The 24,811-nt window shown below is 38.5% G+C and overlaps 1 protein-coding gene across 1 annotated transcript in view; it reads left to right on the plus strand.

Moving 5' to 3' along the window:
* Positions 1-24,811, plus strand: part of EFCAB5 (EF-hand calcium binding domain 5) — a 94,843-nt gene that overhangs the window by 63,421 nt on the left and 6,611 nt on the right. The window contains exons 15-23 of the mRNA XM_023759493.1: positions 453-609; positions 6,862-7,151; positions 9,264-9,433; positions 10,166-10,394; positions 12,367-12,519; positions 13,304-13,407; positions 15,258-15,511; positions 18,818-19,107; positions 19,471-19,567. Coding sequence (XP_023615261.1) covers positions 453-609; positions 6,862-7,151; positions 9,264-9,433; positions 10,166-10,394; positions 12,367-12,519; positions 13,304-13,407; positions 15,258-15,511; positions 18,818-19,107; positions 19,471-19,567 — 1,744 coding nt within the window. The remainder of the gene's footprint in view (positions 1-452; positions 610-6,861; positions 7,152-9,263; positions 9,434-10,165; positions 10,395-12,366; positions 12,520-13,303; positions 13,408-15,257; positions 15,512-18,817; positions 19,108-19,470; positions 19,568-24,811) is intronic.

Below are 24,811 nucleotides of genomic sequence, written 5' to 3' on the forward strand. Positions count from 1 at the left end.
TAACTTATCTCTAAATCTCTAATGCCAAGTTAGGTCAATGTTAAATACAAAAAATATTTTTGAACACAGTCATTTTTTAATGTTTGAACACTGCCATTTATCCCCCTTCACTACAAAACAAATGCCACCAAGAAGCCAGGCAGAGTACCCCATGTGTTTATCATATTCCTGAACAAGCAGCGAGGGAGTGGAAAGGAATGAATTAAAGATTCTTAAGGAGTGTAGTCGTCTTCTTTCTATATTAATGTGTTTTAATCCAATGCAGAAACAGAGAACTGGTAGTGAGAGGATTAAAATTAAATGATTCATTTTCCCATTAATATCATGCTTAGTCCCAAAGTAAAGCTGTTTTTATAAAAAAGTGCTGCACTTTTGGGGGAATAAACATAGGATGCCAGTTAGTAGAATAAACAGCAAGTCTTCTGTGCTTTGTCATCTGGTTTGTATCCTAGGCTATACAAAACACTTCCCAAATTCGACGGGGACTTCTCCTAGAAGCCCTCTTTCAGTTGTGGGACAGTGATGGCTCAGGCTTCCTAGATCTGAATGAAGTTGATGAACTCTTGTATACATACAAGGAGGGAATGGAAAAAGAAGCTATGAAGACAGGTAAAAGTATAATAATTTTCTTATTTAGACTAACAACTTGGTTTCAAGTTTCCCAGTAGTATGACATACATACAGTTAAACACTGATTGTTCTAAAACCATGAGATATCACCTTCACACTTGCTAGTATGGCGACAAATTGCTCAGGTTTATTAAGATATAACTGACTTATAACACTGTATAAATTTAAGATGTACAACATGTTGATTTGATATACTTATATATTGTGAAATTATTCCCATGGTAGTATTAATTAACACCTCCATCGCCTCCCATAATTACTATCTTTTTCATTGTGAGAACATTTAAGATCTTAGCAACTTTCAAGTGTATAATACAGTATTGTTAACTATAGTCACTATGCTGCACATTAGATCCCCAGAATCTATTCATCTTATAATGAAACTAGGGGCCTGGTGCACAAAATTCGTGCATAGGTAGGGTCCTTAGGCCTGGCCGACGATCAGGACCAATCAGGGCCTTCCTTCCCCCAGCTGCTGGCTGCTGGCAAGGGCCTTCCTTTGTTTCTTGACACCCCCTGGTGGTCAGCACACATCATAGCAAGTGGTCAAACTCCCGGTCGGTCGAACGCCCAAGGAGACAATTTGCATATTAGCTTTTTATTATATAGGATTTTGTACCCTTTGACCAACATCTCTCCATTTTCCCTACCCCTAGCTCCTGGCAACCACCATTATACACTCTGTTTTCATGAGTTTGCCTTTTTAAAATTCCACATATAAGTGAGACTGTACAGTATTTGTCTTTCTCTGTCTGACTTATTTCACTTAATATAACGCCTTCACAATCCAGCCATGTTGTTGTAAATAGTAACATGGCATCTTCTTTATCCATTCATCTGTTGATAGATACTTGGGCTGTTTCCATGTCTTGACTATTGTGAATAATTATGTAGTTAACATGGAAGCACAGATATTTCTTTGAAATAGTGATTTTGGATATATACCCAGAAGTGGAATTACTGGATCATATGGGTACTTCTATTTTTATTTTTTTAGAAACCTCAATCTGTTTTCCATAGTGACTATACCAATTTACATTACTATCAACAGTGCAAAAGGGTTCCCTTTCCTCCACAACTTCACCAAAACTTGTCTTTTATATGATGGCTGTTTGAACAGATCTGAGGTGATATCTCATTGTGGTTTTGATTTGCATTTCCCTGATTAGTGATATGGAATATCTTTTAATCACCATTTGGTCATTTTCAAGTCTTTGGAAAAATGTCTATTTCGTTCTCCGGCCCATTTTTAATCAGATTTTTTTTTTTTTTGCTATTGAGTTGTACACATTCCTTATATATTTTTGGATATTAAACCCCTTACTAGATATACTAGAGGCCCGATGCACGAAGATTCGTGCAAGAATGGGCCTTACTTCCCCTGGCTGCCAGCACCATCTTCGCCACCTTCGCTCCAGCCCGGAACTGCCTTTCTCCAGCCCGGAACTGCCTTTCTGCCTTTGTTCTGGCCCGGAGCCGCCTTTCCACCTTTCCACGCTGCCCAGAGGCCTGGAGTGGCTGGGGTAGTGCGGAACACCTGCGTTGTTGTCCTGCCCTGCCCCCAGCCACTCAGCACCTGCGTATGCAAATTAACCCACCATCTTTGTTGGGTTGATTTGCATACTCACTCCTGATTGGCTGGTGGGTGTTGCGAAGGTATGGTCAATTTGCATCTTTCTCTTTTATTAGTGTAGATGATTTGAAAATATTTTCTCCTGTTCTGTAGGTTGTCTTTTCGTTTTATTGATTGTTTCTTTTGCTGTACAGAACCTTTTTAGTTTGATATTGTGTCACTTATTTTTGCTTTTGTTGCTTGCATAGTATGGCATTTAAAAATTGAAATAATTAAATTTTAATGGAAAATAACAATTGTTGGCAAGGATGCGGAGAGATTGGAACCCTTGTGCCTGGCTGGTGAGAAAGTAGAAAGTGTCAGAGCAATCAGGAGTGGAATATGTTGTAGAGTGTTTTGCCCAAGACGTTAGCTCTAATGGTTAGATTCCTTCTGTGTACTTGAGTACGCTCAGTCTTGGGGTTAAAAGAAAAAAATCCAAACCATTCCACAGTTCTGCTTATTTTCTCTTTTTGTTGTATCTCTCTGCCTTGACAAGGTCTGATTCACTTCACAAATCTGGCTGGCTTGCAAGTTTCTCCTGAATTTACTAATTCAACTTATTCTTCTAAATGACTTTCCTCTTCTATATTATACTTTTCTCTTCTGATCAATTCTTCCCAATCAAGAGCTGCTAAAATTCTTATTCTAGTATAATTCCCTCCTTCATTTGATTAGATCCCAGTAGAAATGGTTATACTCTTCCCTGGGTTTAAGGATTTGTCTAGTGACTTTGGCATACCAGATTTCTAACTCTTGAAGTATATAGTGCACAGCAGAAGAAATGATTAGGATTAACATTCTTCTGCCCTAAGTTTATCCATTGTCATGTGTTTTTAATTTTGCAAACTTTACATCACACTACACTACTTTCTTAAACTGCAACCAAAAAGGATTTACTTAATGAAGTTTTGAAAGGCATAATGAGGTGATTTTATAATATGGACAAATTTCCTAACACAGAACCATGTTCTACAGAGGAAAGAACATTGCACAATGGTCAGGAGTGCTAGGTTCTGATACTGGATCTTTCACTAAATGGTCATGTGAGCAAAGGCAAATTACTGAATCTCTGTAGATCCAGGTGTCCTCATTTGTAAAATGAAGGAGTTAGACACTATGAATTCTGGAATTTAAGGAACCCCAGGATAATGTTATAAGGATGTTCCAATATATATTATTGAAGTACAGCAGTAGGGATAGGTAGAAAGCAAAAATGTAATGGGTTAAGCCAAGCAAATAAAAATGAAGTACTGAGGAGACAGAATCTGCTGCCAGAAGGAAATGTCTGCAAGCAGGAAGAACAAATTACTCTCTCCAAGGGTAGACTCATACAAAACGACTCTCTCTGAGCACATCTTGGTAGCCACCAGGCCTGTGGAGATAAATGCTGAGCTGATGGTCATATGGAAGCTGAAAGGCAGATTTTGTTTCTTAAAAAAGGAAAAATTTTAAAATTCAAACATTAGCTAATAACAGATTCGAAAACCTTTAGACAGCTCTTTTTTTATTTGTTTGTTTTTTCTCTGCCCTTCTTATACAATTCTGTGTCCAAGATTAAAAATTGGGGTTTAAATAGGATAATGTCACAGAATTAGAAATTCCTAGAAATGTTTCTGCTGGTGTCCTCAAAATGGAAGTTTTCTATATGGAAAGGGCAACTTGAAACTTTTACACTGTAATTTTCCCTTTTTATTCCCATCTAATATAACCTAATCTTTTGAGCAGAAATATCATATATAAAAATCTGTAGAACATGTGACCTGTCTACACTGTAGAATTTAAGAGAAAAAATTATCATCCTCCATTACTTCCCATGAAATAGCTATTAACATTTGTTGGATATGTCCTTTAGTTTTCTATTAAATGATAAAATTTGCTTTAATATATACATTGCTATTTAAGTAGGGCATTTAACTCTCTTAAAATTATAACATTTTGGTGAGTCATTCTGTCACCAAATTCTCACATTTATTTAGAAAGTCTCATTGAAATACTCAGTGTTCCTTAAAGAAACTGAAATCTGGACAAGTGGTTAGTGTAAAACTATTACTGTTTCTTCATCCTGGAACAAGGAATCTTTAAGAAACTCCGCAGTCTTTCCTTGCTTTCTATGCCTTGCCATTTATTCAGAATGCAGGCAGATTTGTTTGTAATTTTTACTTCTTTTAAGTTTGTCTAGTATTTCCTCATGATTACAGTTAGGTTGTTCATTTTTGGCAGGAATGTCATATAAGTGATGCTGCGTTCTTCTCATTGAATGCTATCAGAAATCTCATGAGAAGATGGTATTAGTCAGGCTCCTCCATTTTAAAGTTACTCTTCCTTTGTAATTAATAACTGTTTTGCAACTATATAAACATTCCATTTCTTGTCAAACTTTTTGTTTATTCATTCATAACAGTATATATTCAGTTTTTCCTATTTTATACAGTAAATTATAATCCAACACTATCATTATAACACTCATATATTTTTATATTTAACCCATGGGAGTCCTTTCAAACTGTCTATGCCCTCCTCTCCCCTCTAATATTTTATTATGAAAAATTTAAAACATACAGCAAAGCTGGAAGAATTTTGTGAGTATCTATATATCTACTACCTGGATTTCTATCATTAACATTTTACTAAACTTTTTTATTATCTATCTATTCATCTCTCCATCTTTCTGTCCTTCCATCTACTTCTTATTTTTGATGCATTACACATAAATTACAGACATCCATATATTCCTCCCTAAATACTTCAGCATGCATATCATTACTTAGAGTTCAATATATGCTAACAGTCTTTTTTTTCTTAACAAAGTGGTTTAGCAAAAATGGACGTTAGTGGTTCATGTGATGAAAAGTCCAAGGCTAGTTCAGGACACACCAGATTTGGGAGTTCAAATAATGACTTCAGGACAGGTACCTGCTTCTTTCTCTTTCTCTCTCTTTCAGTCTGGTCCTGTTCTCTTCTATGTGTTGACTCCACTTTCACACACTCTTTCCCCTCATGGCGATCAGGTTCAATCTCACATCCCAACAGGTTTATTCAAATTAAGTGAGAATAAGAAGGAAAATGTCCTCTTCCTAATAATTAAAGTAAAGAGTCTGGCATTAGTCTGGACTAACCCAACTACTCTGGCGAGGGGAATATGATGTCCTGACTGGCTTAGAGCTGAGACGCATGCTCCATCTCTAGGACCTCTACCAAGTGGAACCTCACTCAAACATATGACCTGAGGTTGGAGTGGAGTAGTTTCCCTAAAGCAAAATCTGGGATACAATTACTAGGAGAAAGATGAGTGGATGCTAAAGAGCAAAAATCATATAATAAGATGACTAAAAGAGGCAGTATTTGTTAACTGTAAAATAATTAATATAGTATGAATGTTATTATCTTTCAGGTGGAAGCCTTCTTGAATTTTAAAGAGGAAAGGTCCATACTCTATGACTTACTAATTTACAATAAATATCAAATAAACTGACACATGAGCACCAAGAGACATGTACAAAAATGCTCATAGCACTGTTCATAAGAGCAAAATATTAGAGACAACCTAAATGCCCATTGATAGAATAAATAAATCGATGATGGTATACTTACAAAATGACATATTATATAATAGGGAAAATGAGTACGTCACAGCCACAGGAACAACATAGATGTATATGGTAGCATAATGTTGAATTAAAAAGCAAGCCCCAGAAAAGTACATATAGTATGATGTCTTTTTTCTAAAGTATACAAAAAGATAAAATGAAACCACATGTGGTTAGAAGTACACATGTGTGTGTGTGTACACACACACACACACACACACACACAATAACACTATTGGGAAAAGAAAAGGAAGGAAAAGATAAAGCAAGAGCAAAATTTCAGAATACTAGTGCGGGGATGTGGATAGGCAGGGAGTGGAACAATGGCAAGGGCATAAAAGAAGATGTAAGTTATTAGTAATGTTTCGGTTTGGTAGTAGATCGTGATTGTATGCTAAAAAAATAAAAGATAGATGTGGGTGCAGAAGTGTGCAAGGCATAGTCAGGGATCATGAATAGAATGGGGATACTGAAATAAATAATTCCTATACGGTATTATGGGCAAATATTCTTGGAAAATGGACTGGATCCAAATATACTTTGAACCAAGAAATTGCATAATTCAAGTTGTGTTTTAATTTAATTTCATAAATATGTATTGAGCCTTACCATTGATAATCCACTTATAAAGTGATTAATACTGGTTTAGTATTATGGAAACAGGAATGGTAAGGACGATACCTTGTCCATGACTAACAGGAGAGAGTTAAGTAGTCTATTGGAAATGGATGGGAAAAGGTAGGGTGGAATGAAAGTTGACCCTGGAATTTTGCCTGACTAAGTGGTAGAATTAAATAAACAAAACAAAAACAGGAAAGATGACATAGGACTCATCTTGAGTTTATCATAGGAATTCACTGTAACATGTTTTGTTGGGCTTAGATGCCTTTAATACACCTGATTTTCCATTGGGGGAAGGGGCGACAGTTGTCAAGAGACTTCAGTTTGTTGTAAGAGGAGAATGAAAATTTCTTCCACGGGTAAATGAGCTTTTGATTAGTCCTTGGGTTTTGTGTTTATGTCTTTTAGCTAAATTACACATCCAATTTCCAAAGCCACACCCTGGTCAAGAAGTGAGGTTGTCTTCAAAACAGTTTCAGAAATACATAGAATTGGTTGTATCTGAACTCAGGGGCAACGAAGACCAGGTTCTGGAAAGCCTGGTGGAGTTTCTGATGACCAGCTTAGAAAGAAGCCATTTTGAAGGTCTGAGGAACAGTGCCAGACGGAAGTGGCTGCACCAAATTCAACATGCTGCAGAAACAAGTGGGGTATCCCTGGAGCCAGTGTACACTGAGACCTTTAAGGCCCTCACACAGGTATGTTTTCTAAAATGATACATAAAAAGAAAAACTTCCTCACAGTAGGTGATATTCAATGGTTGTAAAGGAGGAGCACACTAAATTCTCTTAAAATTTGGTGGGTATTGCTATAGATGTTCGTTCTCTCTCTCTCTCTCTCTCTCTCTCTCTCTCTCTCTCTCTCTCTCTCTCTCTTTAATACATTACAATGACCCAAAGCCTAGGGAAGATGCAACTGGAATGACTGCAGGTTGGCAAGGCAGACTCAGAGAGGAAACGCATAAAAGACAGAATTATGTCTTGGGATTTCTAATTTCATTTGTGCTGAGACTCAAATAAACCTAGAACAGAAAAGAGACTGATATCAAAAAATACCAATAGGGAGATGTGGAAGGAGGTCAAACTATATCTCCCTTGCATGATGTTTTGAGAGTCAGTTCAAAAAGGATCTATTTAAAACAAAGTTATTATAAAGTGGAATCCAACACCACACAATTTTTCATAACACTGCCTAGAAACAAGCTGAGACTATTACAGAATCCTGTCACTTAAAACACATGACCATCATGGGCCACTGTCCACAGCTTTGCCACCCCCTCAAAACCTCCAGCTTGCTGCTCCTCCCAGATAGAAATAATAACATGGCTATCTTCTGCATATATCACAGATTCCTTTGATCCAGGGAACCTGTGTCATTCGGCTCAACTAAATAGCAACACTCGATTATTGGAATCATGTCCTGAATGGCTGAAGTTTCCAATGTAGTTTGAAATGGTGTGACTAGGAACAGGAGACCAATCAAGAAAAAGAGCTATTATTCCAACTTGCTTCAGAGATCTACAGTATCCCAAGAGAAACCTCACTATATTTTTGTTACTCTATAGATTTTTATGTAGAAAAGGAGAAATAAAGGCAGAAAAAAGGCATGAAAAGTAAACCTAAATATATAGAAAGATGAGACAAATATCAAGGAATGTGTCTCTCATGTCCCCCAACTTGTGGATGTGTTCAGTATATGTATTAACACATAATATTCTTGGTAACATAATAATATTTTAGGTATAGAGAATTTTCAGTTATTTCAATAGAAATAGTAACTGCATAAAGTCTGCAAAATGAGGCCCCAAAAAATCCTTTCCTAAAATGACATAAATCAAATGTCATAGCCAATCTATGTTAAGAATTCCTTCGGAGCGTTTTTCCACGTTCACATAAATAGTAGATTAAGGTTAAGAAATGAGTAAAATGAAGCCATTTCCTTGCCCCAGCTCTCTAAAATAAATACTTTTAATGGAATACCAAACAATCTGACTATAGTTCAAAGGGATATAAGTTTTTAAAAATATGTATATTGGTTTGAGAGAGAGAAAGGAAGGGAAAGAAAAAAACACACACATAGGTTTTGTTGTTCCGCTTATTTATTCACTGGCTGATTCTTGCATGTGCACTGACCAGGGGCTGAACCCACAACCTTGGCATATCAGGACAACACTCTAACCCAAGCATGTCAAACTCACAGCCAGAGGGCCGGCTGCAGGCATGTGGCCCACCGGCCACGAGTTTGACATGCTTGCCTGAGCTACCTACCAGGGCCAAAGGGATCCAAGTAGTATTTTTATTTTATTTTATTTTTTATTGACTTCAGAGAGGAAGGGAGAGGGAGAAAGGGATGAGAGAGAATCATTGATCCGCTGCCTCCTGCATACCCAACACTGAGGACTGAGCCTGCAACCTGGGCATGTGCCCTGACTGGGAATCGAACCATGACCACCTGGTTCATAAGTCAACGCTCAACCACTGAGCCACGCCAGCTGGATGGGATCCAAGTTTTAAACCTCTAAATTTGAGTAGACTTTGAGATTTATTTATTTATTTACTTACTTACTTATTTTTAGTAAACCAGTCTAATTGGCCTAAAGTAAATCCATTACACTCACTAAAATTTAGGTTTGGGGGACAGCTGTGGAGTCAGTGTATACTTTTCTTCACTGCCCATGAATAGTAATATCTTAATGATTTATTCATGAAAATGAAATTATTGGGGTCAAAGGCACAAACTGGCTAATGAAGGAAGATGTGATTAAGAGAATGGCTATTGGCAAATACATCATCAGCAACATTTTGCCATAGGATGCTCAAGTCCATGGAAATAAGAAGATCAGTGCTCACATTTCCCTCTTAGAAGAAAACCGACTACTGCCTCATAGAGGGGCTGTTCTATTAAGGAATGTAGCTTGTACTTTAGATGATGCTCCATTTGTACTGAACAAAGTGCTCTACAGGGACATGAAGGGAATCAGGTAAGAATTTCTTGAAAAAGTTCATTTTACCCTCCTTTTTAAAAAATATGTTTTGGTTGATTTTTAGAGAGAGGAAGGGAGATGAATAGAGAGAGAGAAACATTGACGAGAGAGGAACATCATCATCCATCAGCTGGCTCCTGCATGCCCCCTACTGGGAATTGAGCCCACAACCTTGGCATGTGCCCTGACCAGGAATCGAACCAGGGACCTCTTGTTTCCTGGGTCAATGCTCAACTGCTGAGCCACACCAGCCCGGCAATTTCATCCTTCTTTGAAAAAATAATAATTCCCTTTCTGAAGTAAATTAGCATTGAAATCCTAGCTAGCTGCCCAAGAGAGAAATGCCTCAGGTCACCAATGCTTCTAGAGTGGAGATGATTGGTTTCCAGTCTCAGGTGATTTCACTTGATCATTTCTGGAGTTTACTTAGGCATTGATTGGCCATGTAGGGGTTCTGCTTTACAATATCAGCTCAATTATTTCTGCCTTCTCTTTAAAGTATGTCTCCTGCATCCTGATTATATATGTTTTCTCTGTTATGATTTAAGCTTGTTTTTTAAATCTTTCTTCCAAGTCAGACTCTCCAAACTGGTAATTTTATGAGTCCACTTCTCTGACATGTAATGCCAATGGTTATGAATGGAGAGTTGGTCTAGTTTCTACATGGTTTAACCTAAAGCTCCTCCTGTGCCTTTCTCTCATCCTCCTATTCCTATTCCTATTCCTTAGCTTTACAGTAATAGATAAAGGGAAGCCAGTACATGTCCCTCAAGTTCAGCACCATGGGAACATTTTCTTCTGGAATGATTCCCGCAAGGAGAATGAGAAAAATGGATCATTCTTGGCTCTGCCTCTTCAGAATGCATATATGAGGATCTTTGGGGTCCTGGCTGTTGACACACTAAGAGATCCCCAGAAAATAAACATCTTCTTGCCTCATGAGATCAGATTCTATCAGGTAAGTCAGAGAAGGATTCTTCCATAGCAATGGTAGGATGGCTTCTCCTTTTATACTTTTTACAAAGCAAAACCTGAAACTAGATGAGGGTAGAGCTATATATGTAGGTAGGGTTGTCATATGGTTCCAGTTCCCTGTGTATATGTGTCAGTATTTTGAGAGGTTACGCATTACACATGGAAGAACTGTCAGCTTCAGTTGCACGACTATGCTTCAGAATCTCTGGGGAGATTATTAATGTGTCCCATTGCATTAACCACAGAAACAGAATTTTATACTGTAGAACCAAATTCCAACTATTAGACCATTAAGACCCACATAGTCAGAATGAACTTTCAGAAAGAACATATTTATGTTTTATTAATAGTGAAACCTAGAAATCCTTTGCTCTTTCTACAAATGGTGCTAAATATGATATGTGATCCCATAGCTCTTGATATCAGTATTATAATTTTTGAGGATAAAGAATGAAGAAAAATGCTTAAGTTTTAGGCATTTTTAAAACTATACAATAACTGGATCATTTCTACAAACATTTAAATTTATGAATGAAAATTGCAATGGAGGAAGATTGAAAGCCTTTAAGGCAATCGGGAACTTGCTCTGCCCTTATCATTTGTTTCCCTGTAAGCCCCTGGCTCTTCATATCTATTTACCATTATTTTAAAATTTCTCTTCCCACTTACTGGGTAACTGGAAAGTGGTAGAATCTTTTTTCTCTGGACATCTTTTAAAGAATAAGATTCATTTTCATTTGACATAATGATATGAAGATATTTAGAAGCAAAATGGAGGAGTATGGAGTTATCAGTAGGTGAACTAATACACAGCCTTGTTAGAGAACATGTCAAAATGAATTATAAATAGATTCTCTAGTCCTTGGAGGTAAAGGCACCTGTATTATTACTTTAGATGCCTTGGGTCCTAATATAAAGTACATATATACATATTTTAAATCTATTTTTATCGATTTCAGAGAGAAGGGGGAGGGAGAGAGAGATAGAAACATCAATGATGAGAGAGAATCATTGATTAATGCCTCCTGCACGCCCCACACTAGGTAGAGATCAAGCCCACAACCCAGGCATATGCCCTGACTGGGAATCAAACCGTGACCTCCTGGTTCATAGGTCGACACTCAACCACTGAGCTATGCCAGACAGGCATATATATTTTTTAAATATGTTTTTATTTACTTCAGAAAGATGAAGGGAGAGAGAGAGAGAGATAGAAACATCAATGATGAGAGAGAATCATTGATTAGACTCATCAGTCAGCTGCCTCCTGCACACCTCACACTAGGGATCCAGCCTGAAACCCAAGCATGTGCCCTGACTGGGAATCATCCGTGACCTCGTTTTGTGGATTGACACTCAACCACGGAGCCACACCATCTACATATATTTTTTAAGACTTTGTGGTTCCTAGAGTTTCTTGACAACAAGACCACAGATGAGTACTAAGGACTTCCCATTGTTTCTCTATGGAACAGGATCATTTTGTGCCCATAAGAAGACTGTACATGTTGCAAACTTTGGAACCCAGCACATCCTGTTCTGCTGATCTGATGACAGTAGCCATGTAAAGATACAGACATTAATATTGCATCAGATCAGGGCACTCCTACCCATCTGCCCAAGGCGGGCATTCATCTTGGCTTTTAAACATTTTTTTCTCATTTCAAATTTTATTTTGTTCTTCTGACACTATTTTCTGATTGCACATATCACAAATTTCACTGGATGATTATCAGGAAACATATAAGCTATGTGGATCTTATGGAAGATTTCTTTTTACACCTCTGACTTCTTGATGATTCTTTTTTTCATAGTAGAAGCCAGAGCACTGCCTTTTGAGAAGTAATTTGTAGGAAATAGATCATCATTAGTGAAAAAGATAATCCAATGGATACATTACTAATTATTTTGCTATTTTAAAAAGAAAAGGCAATTAAAATATTCTGTCTCTACAGGGTGTTGCCAATGTCTTCAGCACTGCCTATCACTATGTCCACAGCCGGGAGCACATCCTGCACGTTGTGATCACTGGCATCAGCTGGCTCTACAACATCATACCAGACATTAACGCCATCTCTACATACTTCATTGAGCCTAGCCCAGAGCAGGTAGGCAAGGCTGGGCAGTGTTAGACCTTCCCAGGGCAACAGAGTTTCTAGATGTTATTGTCTTGCTGATATTTTAAAACCATATTTAGTTAGCTATTAGGCTAACTGGGGACATAGTTCCCATGACACGCACTCAAACTGTCCACAGTTGAGCGGCAGGAATACATCTCATACTGCCTTAGGCAAAAAGGGGAATTGCTTGACTCATGTGACCGAAATGAAGAAAGGATAGACATCAAGGTGGCTTCCAAGATGACCAGATCCAGGGATTCAATGCCATCAGGCTCTCTCAGGTTCTTTCTCTCCCCAGTTCTCATGTTGCTTCCCTCTGCACTCTGGCTTTGTACTTCCAGCTAAAGATGGGCTTTTTCCACAAGGCAAAGCCAGCTGCTTAGTAGCTTGAAAAGAATCTTTCCTTTCTGTTCCAATTTGGAAAACCCAAGAAAGAAAACTCATTTTGACCTATCCTGAGAAGTGCCTGGGATAGGGAACTTTTCTACAGTGCACTTGTAACATCAGAAAAATAATATAAACACGGCATTTTATCACAGTTATTTTTAAAAATATGCTTTTGGATTTAAATAAGTCTCATATTTTGACATTTTTCTCTTGTGGAACACCTCATTCCTTAATGGTACTGAGTAAGTAAAATGTCACTGTACTTAAAACTAGAAATCATCTAAGCTTTTCTAATTTTTTCCTACTTATCTGTCCCCAAAAGCTTTAATGAGAATATGAAGTCTAATTGTTCTTCTCCATAATGAAATGTCTTCCTCTTTTCAAGGGTTCAGACTATGTTTTACGCAATATGATGGTCACAGGGCCCCTAGGTCTAACAGAAATCCACAAAAATCCCCCTACCATCTTCAGGAAGACACACATCTTCAGGTATGAGAGGCATCTTCATGTCTGTTTTGTTTACTTGCCAGAGCACACAGCCGGGTGTGATAGATCTGAAGACACAGCTTTTGCCTCCTATTAGTATACAGTGAATCTCATTCTGATTGGATTTTAGAAACAACTTCCTGACTGCATGGGTCATATGAACTCCTTTCCCCCTCAAGTCCTTTTTAAAACAAATCTCATTGGTGTTTTATATTAAAATTGCATGTTGTTAAGCATGATAGTCTTTTATTTCTATGATTTTCTTGTAAACAAGGAATTAAATAAAACCCACTATGATTATGACAAGTACATCTACACCACTTATCAAAATTCCTCATCTTAATATTAGCCAGCTTGTGAACAAGTATATTTTATTTAAAGAAGACAGGCTGGGCAAAAGAGGACAGGAATCAAAGAATGTTATCTTCAATAAATACCCAGTTCCGGGTTACTTCAACTGCCTCTCACCTGTGGAATACAGGAACACTATTAAACTGTGGACAGATGCAAAACATCTTTACTGAGAACACTCCTATTGCAAGAGGGGGCTGACTGCTTCTTGGGGAGGGTCAGTGTAGCTGAGTAGCCAATAACCTATCTTAGCCTGAAGGCTAAGTTGATATTTAAGTACCTATTTAATTAAATTTTAGTACCAGAATGTTCATTAAGTTAGAAACTTTTTCTATTATTATTTCTATTTCTATTCACATAATTATTCCTTGTGGTGTTCAAGAGTTTTAGGGGAGTCTTTGTAACACCCAGACTCATTTAATGATGCATCAGTTTAGCATGATGCATCATTACTATTGTTATAGAGTCACACAGTGGTGGGAGTAGCAAAAGACAGAATCTTACCTGTCATTATAGGATTGGTATTATAAACTGTAAATGTGCTTCTTTTTTTTTTGGAGGCAATGCAAAGCACCAACATTTTTACAAATACCTCAAAAGAATGACATCCCAATGTAGATGGGGAAAGAGGAAAGGAGATAAAAAGAGATTTGTCCATACCTCACTATGCCACTGCATTTCTGTGAAAACCTCTAGTCTCTCACTGAAGCAGATGCTGTTGATGCCCAGCCCAGATCCCCCATGTATGTTTTGCCAGCTGCTGCAAGTGCTACTGCTAATGACTCACACTGTAGCTTTCTCAGGAGGAGTGCCCTTGAGAAATGGGAGCTTCTCACCAGGAGGTGCCTACCAGTTATGTAAACACTCTTCCCCACCCACAGAGCAACTCAGAGCCAACCACTGACAAAGACCTCTTCCTTGCATCCAGGTGGGACAGACGTTGACAGTTTGCTTCCCAGAGCTCCCCTTGGGATCAGGCTAAGGTTAGACTTTACCTGAAATCACATTCTTATGTAGCTTTCCCCCCCTTCCCTCTCCTGCTTTCCTTAGACCTTCACAGGTTTCTCCTGAGAGCATTCCCTTAATAAATCATTTCCCTGTCTCGTGTGCTGCTTCTAGAGAACCTAACACGCATCATTCCTTCAGGCATTCCTCCAATACTTCCTGGACAACATGTAAACAAACAAAAATTGAATACTTTTCAGATAAGTATAAGTCCAGTAAAGACAATAAAGCAGAATAACATGAGGGAGCGTGACTCAGGCGCTACTACTTTAGATTACACGGGTAGGGAAGGCTTCTCTAAGAGGAGATGAGTGAGTGAGCTGAGGGAGAGCTCTGTGAAATCAAGAGATGAAGTGGTCCAGGCAGATGAAGTAGCAACAAGAGCTGGTGGGCTGAAGTGTAGTAGGCACAAAAGAGAGTGATTCAGTATGTTTGGGTGGAATGTTATGAACAGGCTGATCTTCGATACCCTTATGCTTATTTGGTTTTGATTTCAGGGATTTCCTTTTTAAGTGTATAGACAGTTCAGAAGTTCTTTTGGCCTCTGTCTGTGGAGAAAACCACATCGCAATTCCACTTCGTGAGAGAACAGGAGAGGCTCTGGGGGCTCTCGATTTTAACATTGGCAAGAGGAAGATGTTGTTGTATCGAGAATTTAAAGATCTACAGAAAATGGTGAAGGTGACCCAAGCTGCCTGCTATGAAATACTGGACGAGTTATCTGGAGAAAAAGAGAAGAATCGTGTCTTAGGTATTGTGAATGCGGTGACAGTCTAAATTTATGGGTTTAATTAGTTTTGGGGAAATCACAGGCAATGCAATGAAGGATGTTTTCTAAAATGAGTTGTTGCAATATACAGATTTTCCTCATGAAAGAAATCCCCTCATGCAGTCTTGGACTGATGAGTATGAGCTATAAATTAGAGTAAAGGGTAAGGAATTGCATTTTCTTGGCTAGAATCACATTTTAGAATTAGAAAGCCTCCTAAAGGCAATATAGAACTAGCATTTATTAAATGCCCCATCATATACCAAGCACTTTAAATATGCTATTTCAATTAGTCCTGACCATAACTCTATGAGGTGAATGGTGATGCCTCATCTTATAGGTGAGAAAGGCAAAGTTTAAAGAAACAAAACAACTTGCACCAAATCACAGTTAGCAAGTGGTGGAGACTGGATTTACACTCAAGTTTGGGTGCTCTTTCCACTATATTACATAGCGTTAAGTCATCAGAGCATCTGATTTTACAGATAAAGAAGCTAAAGCCCATCAGAGTAAAGGTCCAGTAGCAAGCTAGGGACAGAGCCAAGACCGGACCTCAATCCTTGTGATTCCATATCCATTAGGCTACTCCTGATACAGTTTGGGCAGAAGGGAGGAAGAAGGAAGCATGGAAACCTTTGACTACCTAGAAGAGAGTGAACGAAAAGAAAAGAGTAACACGTGTATAATTAAGCTAACAGTTTTTTAGCCATTACATAGGGTGGGGAGGGATATGAAGAAAGAAAAAAGAAGAAAATTCATGTCTTGTGAGTGTTCACTATGTATAAGGCCAAGATTAAGCACTTTTACATATATCAACTTTTTTTCCATGCTTCATTTCTTTAATCATGTGGTAACAAAGATAAAAGACTTACAAATATCATTTGGATGTGCACTTATTTTTGTTTAAAGTATTACATATGTCTCCTTTTTCCCCCATCAACCCCTCCCCGGCCACTCCCACCCTCCAGGACATACCCCCACCGTCCCAGGGTTGGTGTCCATTGGTTATGCTTATATGCATGCATAGTAGTCCTTTGGTTGATCTCTTATCCCCCCCCCCCCCGCCCCACCATCCCCTGACTTCCCTCTGAGCTTTGACGGGCTGTTCGATGCTTCTTTGTCTCTGGATCTATTTTTGTTCATCAGTTTATGTGGTTCTTATATCCCACAAATGAGTAAGATCATGTAATATTTATCTTTCTCTGACTGACTTATTTCGCTTAGCATAATGCTCTCCAGGTCCATCCATGCTGCTGAAACCATCTGGACCAGGGCTTTAGTTTGCTGGAAGATTTTTTACTACTGCTTCAATTTCATTGGTAGTTATTTGCCTATACATGTTTTTTGGTTCTTCCTGATTGAGTTTTGGAAACTTGTATTTTTCTAAGAATATGTCTATTTCATCTAGGTTGTCCAGTTTGTTGGAGTAGAGTTGTTCGTAGTATTTTTTTTTACAATCTTTTGTATTTCTATGGGGTTGGTTGTTACTTCACCTCTTTCATTTCTGATTTTGTTTATTTGGGTCCTCTCTGTTTCTTGGTGAGCCTGGCTAGAGGTTCATCAATCTTGTTTATCCTTTCAAAGGACCAGCTCTTGGTTGTATATTGATCTTTTGTATTGTTTTTTTGGGGGGGGGTGGTCTCTATGTCGTTGATTTCCGCTCTGATCTTTGTTATTTCCTTCTTCCTGCTTACTCTGGGCTTTTCTTGTTGCTCTCTTTCAAATTCTTTAAGTTGTAGGGTTAGATAATTTATTACCATTTTTTCTTGTTTTTTTTGAGGTAGGCCTGTAGAGCTATGAACTTTCCTCTCAGGTCTGCTTTCACTTTGTACCATAGATTTTGGATTGTTGTCTTTTCATTGTCATTTGTTACCAGGATGCTTTTTATTTCTTCTTTGATCTCTTTTATAATGATAACCCAATCACTGTTTAATAGCATGCTATTTAGCCTCCAAATTTTTGATTTTTTTCATTGTCTTATTTTGTAGTTGATTTCTAATTATATGCCATTGTGATCTGAGAATATGCTTGATATGATTTCTATCTTCTTGAATTTGAAGAGACTTTGCCTATGTCCTAAGTCCTAATATGTGGTCTATCTTTGAAAATGTCCCATGTGCACTTGAATGTATATTCTGTAGCTTTGGGGTGAAATGTTCTGAAGATGTCAATTAATTCCATCTGATCTAGTGAGTCATTTAGGATTGCTGATTTTTTGTTTAGAGGATTTATCCAGTGGTGTCAATGGGATAGTAAAGTCCCCTACTATGACTGTATTGGTGTTGGTCTCTTCCTTGATATCTTCCAGAAGTTTTTTTATGTATTTGGGTGCTCCTGTATTGGGTGCATATATGTTTACTAGAGTTATATACTCTTGTTGAATTGCTGCCTTTAGTATTATGAAGTCGCCCTCTTTATCTCTTGTTATGGCCTTCACTTTGAGGTCTATTTTGTCAGATAAAAGTATTGTTGCCCCAGCTTTTCTTCCATTTCAATTTGCCTGAAAAACTTTTTTTCATCCCTTCACTATCCATCTGTGTGAGTCCTTTGTTCTGAGGTGGGTCTCTTGTACACAGCAAATATATGGGTCATGTTTTCTTATCCATTCAGTACTCTATGTCTTTTGATTGGAGCATTTAACCCATTTACATTTAAGGCTATTATTGATAGGTACTTGTCGCCATTTTTATTCTTTATACCTGCGTTCCTTCTTCCCTTTCTATTTCTTCTTTTCACAGAAGTCCCTTTAGCATTTCTTGCATTGCTGGCTTGGTGATAATAAACTCCCTTAGCCCTTTTTTTGTCTGTGAAGCTCCTGATTTTACCTTCAATTTTGAATGATAGCCTTGTTGGGTATAGTATTCTTGGGTTCAGTCCCTTGCTTTGCATAACTTTGTATATTTAATTCCATTCCATTCTGGCCTGATTATATCAACTCATTTAATGTCCACACTCACCAGAGAAGTAGGAATCAATCCCATTCTCACAGAAAAGGAAGAGGAGGTTCAGAGAGACAAAAGAATAAGGGGGAGAGTAGATATTCAAACTAAGATCTAATGTCAAAACACGAGTTTCCTTTCACCTTTCCTCAAAGCCTCTTCCTGTGCATTTTACCAGGTGTAGTTTCATTTCTGCTTTTTTATTTCATGACTAGAAAAACTAAGATTGTTTAAAACTGTAAGATATGATCTTTTTTCTAAAAGAAGTTTATTATATTATGCTCAGAATCCTCTGAAAAATATAATGTATGTATAAACAACCATGTGGGATATAATTCTGTTATTCCAGAGATTGAAAATGCAGGAGAAGTCCAGCAGGCAGGAGTTCTCTTCTTCCGAATCATGCTGCAAGAGCTGCAGAAAAGCCTTCGGCAGCTTACCTCCATGGACTTTGTATCACTGTTGCTCTATGATTACCGTTCTGCAATACAGTCAAATAAATCTCTGACAGCCAGCCAGTTACACGAGTTGGAAGCCAATGCAAAACTAGTACCTGAAATCCTGACAGCGGTTATCTTGTTCATTCATCCAGAGTTGGAATCATCACATGAATTAGAAATTTGGGATAAATGTAAACTGGTAAGTTCTTTTTAAGTATTCTTTTTATTGAAAAAATAACCCACACAAGTTTAGGCATGCAAATCATAATTGCATGAATCATAAGTGTACAAATGCAAGGATTTTTACACAATGAACATTTGTAACCACCTAAATTAAGAAACAGATCCTAGGGGCATCTCAAAAGCCCTCCTTTGTACTCTCTCCCATGACTCCCTCTCCCCCCACATACACACACCTAGGGTGACCAGAAGTCTGACTTCTAAACCATACGTTGGTTTTGCCTGTTTTCTAATTTATATAAATGAAATTATACAAACTGGTGAATTGGGTACTCTAGTTCCACTCGCTGGTGATCCCATAATTTTTGTTCTTTATTCACAGTACTTTAACAAACACTTAGTTGAGAGTATTTGTGCCTTTGATCCAACTGCGAAGAATGTAAAAGTTAATGTAAAGCTCATTGGTAACTATCTCAAAGGTAAATTTCTATTTAATTATGGTCTAAATTGTACTAACAACAATAAAACACAGTTGCAAGAGATATCTGAATAAAGCAAGTAGCTCAGAACTTCAATTTTTAGGAAAAATAGTTCTGAATATTGTCTCCTAAAAGGAGGGACACTGGCTATAATCTATGCATTCCCCAAAGTGACTGCCTCTGCCACCCACATGAGAATTCAGAAGCACACCTGTCTCCCACTCACTTTTTGGAGGAGAATCAGCAGGAATCTAGAGCAGTGAGGCTCCCAGGCTGGAGAAGGTGATGAGCTCTTTGGCCATGGAGAATTGGCCACATGTGAGAGTAAATACTGGTATACAGAGGCAGGCAAAAGTAGGTCTACAGTTGTTCATATGGAAAATACAATAATTACAATAACAATACAAGAATAAATTCTGCTCTGTGTACTCACAACTGTAAACCTACTTTTGCCCCATGCTGTACATATGCAAGCACACATTCCTCCATGGGTGCGCATTACCCGAATGGAGACCTCAGGTCACTTATGTGAATGGAACAGTAAGGAATAAATTTAAGGTTTGTTCCTTTTTGTTACTCATGAAAAACTAGTATTAGTTGGGAAAACGACTCTGTAGAAATTGTTCAGTAAACCTGTCCCTCCCTTTCCTCTTCCCCTCACCTACTTTCTATGGAAATTCTAGATCAAGTCAGAAGGGTTTCTGCACTTCTGTGATTCCTGTATTAGGCCGAGAGACTCAGAACCAGAGAGATTCCTAGGGCGAGAGGAATGAAAAGGCAACTCAGAGGAAGACAACCACAATCCTCAGGGTGTCTGTGGCAGTGGACGCATATAGTACAGGGGGAGCACATAGCAGTGAGCTGGGGCGCATGTTTGAGAAAGGAGTTGTCTAGCATAGGAAGACGAGATACTCCCAGAAGTTTGGGAGTGCTAGAAAATAAGAGAAAACACAAGATTCAAATAAAAGTTACCATGAATTAGTGGGGATTATGAGCGACATGAGTAAAGATTAGAATTCGTATTAGGAAGGGCCTCATGGGTCTGGGCTGATTCAGGAGAGCCTCTGGATTCATAGGGGTTACAGGTCTCACTTCTTCTAAGGAAGTGATTCAAGGGAAACAATAACAGTAGCAACAACAAAATGAATACTTGTTCATCGTATACCTGCATAAACTAGGTCCACATTTGTTCACCGTTCACTGGGGACTTAACAATCCCGAAGAAATGTTTTCTATGTCAGTGCCTCGTTGGTGCTCTTCCCTTTGGAGTAGATTCAGTTCCTGTTCGTGAGCCCCAGGACCCCCTGCCCTCCATGTGTGACCAGTTTGTCAAATTGATTTTCTCCTTGAGCCCTTAACCACTTTGGTCCCCATCCATATCGCCAGACTCTTGGCCTAGATCCAGACCCTGCTGCCAGGGTCACTTGTGTCCTCTCAGACTGATGCTCCCTTTCTTAGGTGAGGACTCAGGCTCCCATCACTGTCAAATCCAGTCCCTCTGTGAGATGGGATCTGGAAATGAGGAGCAGGCCCCTCCGCTCTCTACCTTGCAGGTGTATCCAGGAATTGGCTCTCAGCCCTTAATAAGCCTATTCCCAGACAAAGGCATCTTCTGTGGAATTGTACCAATGTTTCAAGGGACTCTCTTAAGGCCCACCTCTGATTTGCATGTCTTATATAACCCCTTTGTTTCAGAAAACATGCTAATTTCTGTTTGCTCTGCTTGCTGCCACTTTGACCTGTGCTAGCTAATTCCGGAGCACCCTTGATCTCCAATGATCCCCACCACTTTCTCTTTTCCAACAGTGTCCTCAGGTGGCAGGAATACTAACAATGCTGGATTCAGCCAGAAACCAATATTCCCTAGGCTACCCTACCACCAACACCAAGCCCTTCAGCATTATCATAGCCTCTGCAGCAATCAAGACAGTTTATCAGCCACCCAGATACCAACCCTCTCTCCTTCAGATGCAACTGTATTCTAAGCTCCCCATTTGGGGAAAGGAAGCAGAACTCTTTGGGGCCCCTTTCTCTTTGTGCCAGAAAGAAAGGAGTCTTCTGGCATCGGATTCTGTTGCTCAAAGTTTATTGAACCTTCTAGCAGCATTAAGTAAGGCACCTACTCAACGACCCCACCCAGCATGAAATGCTACCAATAATATTTGTAGATCTTCTCTGGATGGGGAGGGACTGTTAGCATAGCTCCTAACCCACCAAGCCTTCCAAACTAATGATTTTGCCAGGATGACAGAATTAGGGCTGATGATGTACCCGCACTTTCTTAGGGCTTCTGCTGTCAAGTCTTACTTTTATTAAGAGAATGACATAACATTCTTTAACTAATTTGATATATGTATACGTGCATAAACTAGGTCTACATTTGTTCACTGTATATGTATATATTGTAAAATGATCACCACAATAGGTTTAGTTAACATCCATCACCATACATAGTTATATTTTCTTACAATGAGAACTTTTCAGATCTACTATTGTTTTGACAACTTTCACACACAATGCAGTATTGTTAACTGTAATCACAAGGCTACACATTACACACCCAGAATTTATTTGTTTTAACTAGAAGTTTGTACCCTTTGACCACCTTCGTCTATTTCCCCCACACCCTCAACCCCCACCTCTGCCGACTAACAATCTGTTCTGTTTCTATGAGTTCAGTTTTTTTAGATTCCACATATAAGTGAGATTATACAGTATGTCTCTGTCTGACTTATTTTACTTAGCATAATGCTCTCAAGGGCATTTGCCATGTTGTAGCAAATGGCAGGGTTTTCTCTTTTTATAGTTGAATAATATTCCATTACCTATGCCGCATTTTCTTTATTCATCTGTTAATGAACATTGTTTATACGTCTTCTCTATTGTAATGCTGCAATGAACAAAGGAATGCAGGTATCCCAAGATAGTGATTTCATTTCCTTCAACTGTATACCAGAAGAGGGGAATTGCTTAACCATATGGAAATTCTACTTCTAATGTTTTGAGGAAACTCCATACTGTCTTCCAAAGTGTCTATATCAATTTACATTCCCACCAACAGTGCACAAGGGTTCTCCTTTCTTCACATCCTTGCCAACACTGATTTCTTGTCCTTTTTATGGTAATCATTCTAACAGGTACAATGTGATATCTCATTGTGATTTGGGTTTGCATTTCTAGAAAGGGGTATTTTGTTTTCTGGTGGAATTCCAGGCAGCTGTGTCACCGCTAGATGAGGCAGTCGTCTATGAAGGAGCAGCTTTGTTCAGTATGCTTATCCTCTCAAGTCTGTACCATTGTATGTGAATGTTACTGACATACTTCCCTGTGGGGGACCCAGTGACTCCACTGGCCACCCCGACAGCTATACATGCAGTAGCATATCAATAACCTGCTACCCTCTGCCTAAAGTACTCCCAGAAGTTGGCCTCTCCTACCTAAAGACCCATGACCTGACTATCTTCTCAAGAATCTGTTCTCCCCACTCCACTTTCGACCTCTGTGGCCAGCCTGGCCTAGTCTTTCTCTAAGGTGCCCCATACCTGCCCCATGTTTCCCTCCCAGGGAGTTTGGACAGATGTTGTCTACTGGTCAATGTTCTCAGACCCAGAGGGAAGAAGAGCTGTCTCCTAGTAAAGCCAGAATCACTCTGCTGTCTAGAAACTGTATTTCTCCCAAGTGACCACACTTCCTTCCCGCAGGTAAATCCAAAAAAAAAAAAAAAAGAAAAGAAAATCTGAGGCTCTCTATGTCCACCGACACTGATATCAGCAGGAGTTTCCTAGGCCCTCTACTTTTTCTGCAAGTTCCAGGGCTCCCCTCTGCCAAAGAAGCCAGACTCAGTGTGATTATTTATAAAGATGATTATCACCACTCGGACCTAGTATTGTTGGGTGGTAGTCCCTTCCAGGGCTTGCTGGCTCCTACTTGTAGGAAAAGAGCTGCTATCACAGTTAGACCCAGGTTTAACAGGAAGCCTAGAATGTGCCATTTATGAGTTGCTCATGGATTTCAGGCCCTAGAGAAGGAAACATCTGTTCAGTGTTAGAGCAGATTCCCTTTGTCCTGGCAAGAACCTCTTCAGGGCCCTTTTAATTAAGATATTAGACAAGTATTCACTCACACACTGTTCAGGAGACTATTTGGGGGCCTGGATGCTTGACCCATTTCCCGTGCAAGTAGACCCCTTCCATTGTCAGTCCAAGTCATCTGGGAATAAAAAGAAAGAAAAAAACTGAAATCAGCAATTTTCTTTCTGTTCTTTATCATGCCTTTTGATTTCAAAATTTGAAGTTTTCCAACAGTAGTTACTGAATTAAAAGAAATAACTAAAATTGGTTTTGTCTAAGTAATATCGTTGCTGGTTTGATATCTGATAAAGACTGTTAAAAATCAGTTTAATGAGAACTTTTTCTATTTAAGGCAAGCATATTTTTCAGGTTCCTTTGACACTCATAATTTTTTATTTTAGTGACATTAAAACAATTTTTTACCCCAAAAGGACTATAAAAATTATATTTTTTATTAAAGTACTTAAAAAGGTCTAAAAGAACTAAAAAACTTCTAACAGAAAGAGTCAGTAGCCCATCTTTCTTCTCTTCTCACTCACTCCAGGTCCCCTCACTAGGGGCAATTCTTTTTTGCCCATTTAACTGTTTCTTCTGGCAACAGCACATTTCAATATTTCTAGTTTTTGCAATATTGCTATCTTTAATTCATCAATTTTAAACCTTGTCAATTGATTTTCTCTTTATAGATGAAAGCTTAGTTGTTACACCACCATTCTCTTACCCTATCCTCCTGATGTAGTTATATTACAAATGGGGATTAAGTCAAAATGCAATGTTTACATGATTTTGCCAATGCAAATATTATCCACAACTGAGCACTGCAGCATATTTTGATTGCTCCTTTTTCACTTTTAATTTTTCATGAAATAAATAATTGCATTTTATTTTTTAAATTGCTTAATTTTATTTGTACTTCTTGATAATTCCTACCTCTTCCATTTATCTCTTTATACAATTTCCCAAAAGGTTACATTTATCGGGTAATATTTTTAGTTCTAATGTTTTTTTTGAGCCATTCCTTCTAGAGATTTTAATTTTCTTTCTATCTGGAGTCTTCCTGCACCCCCAATCTGCTACTCAGCTGCCTTCCTGATATTTACTTTTCTGACCTCATAGAAATTTATTTTGCCATTCTCTTAGTTCATTCTTTCTTGACCTACTCCTGTGTTTTGAG

This window comes from Myotis lucifugus, unplaced genomic scaffold (assembly GCF_000147115.1).
Source record: "Myotis lucifugus unplaced genomic scaffold, Myoluc2.0 scaffold_157, whole genome shotgun sequence".
NCBI lineage: Eukaryota > Metazoa > Chordata > Mammalia > Chiroptera > Vespertilionidae > Myotis > Myotis lucifugus.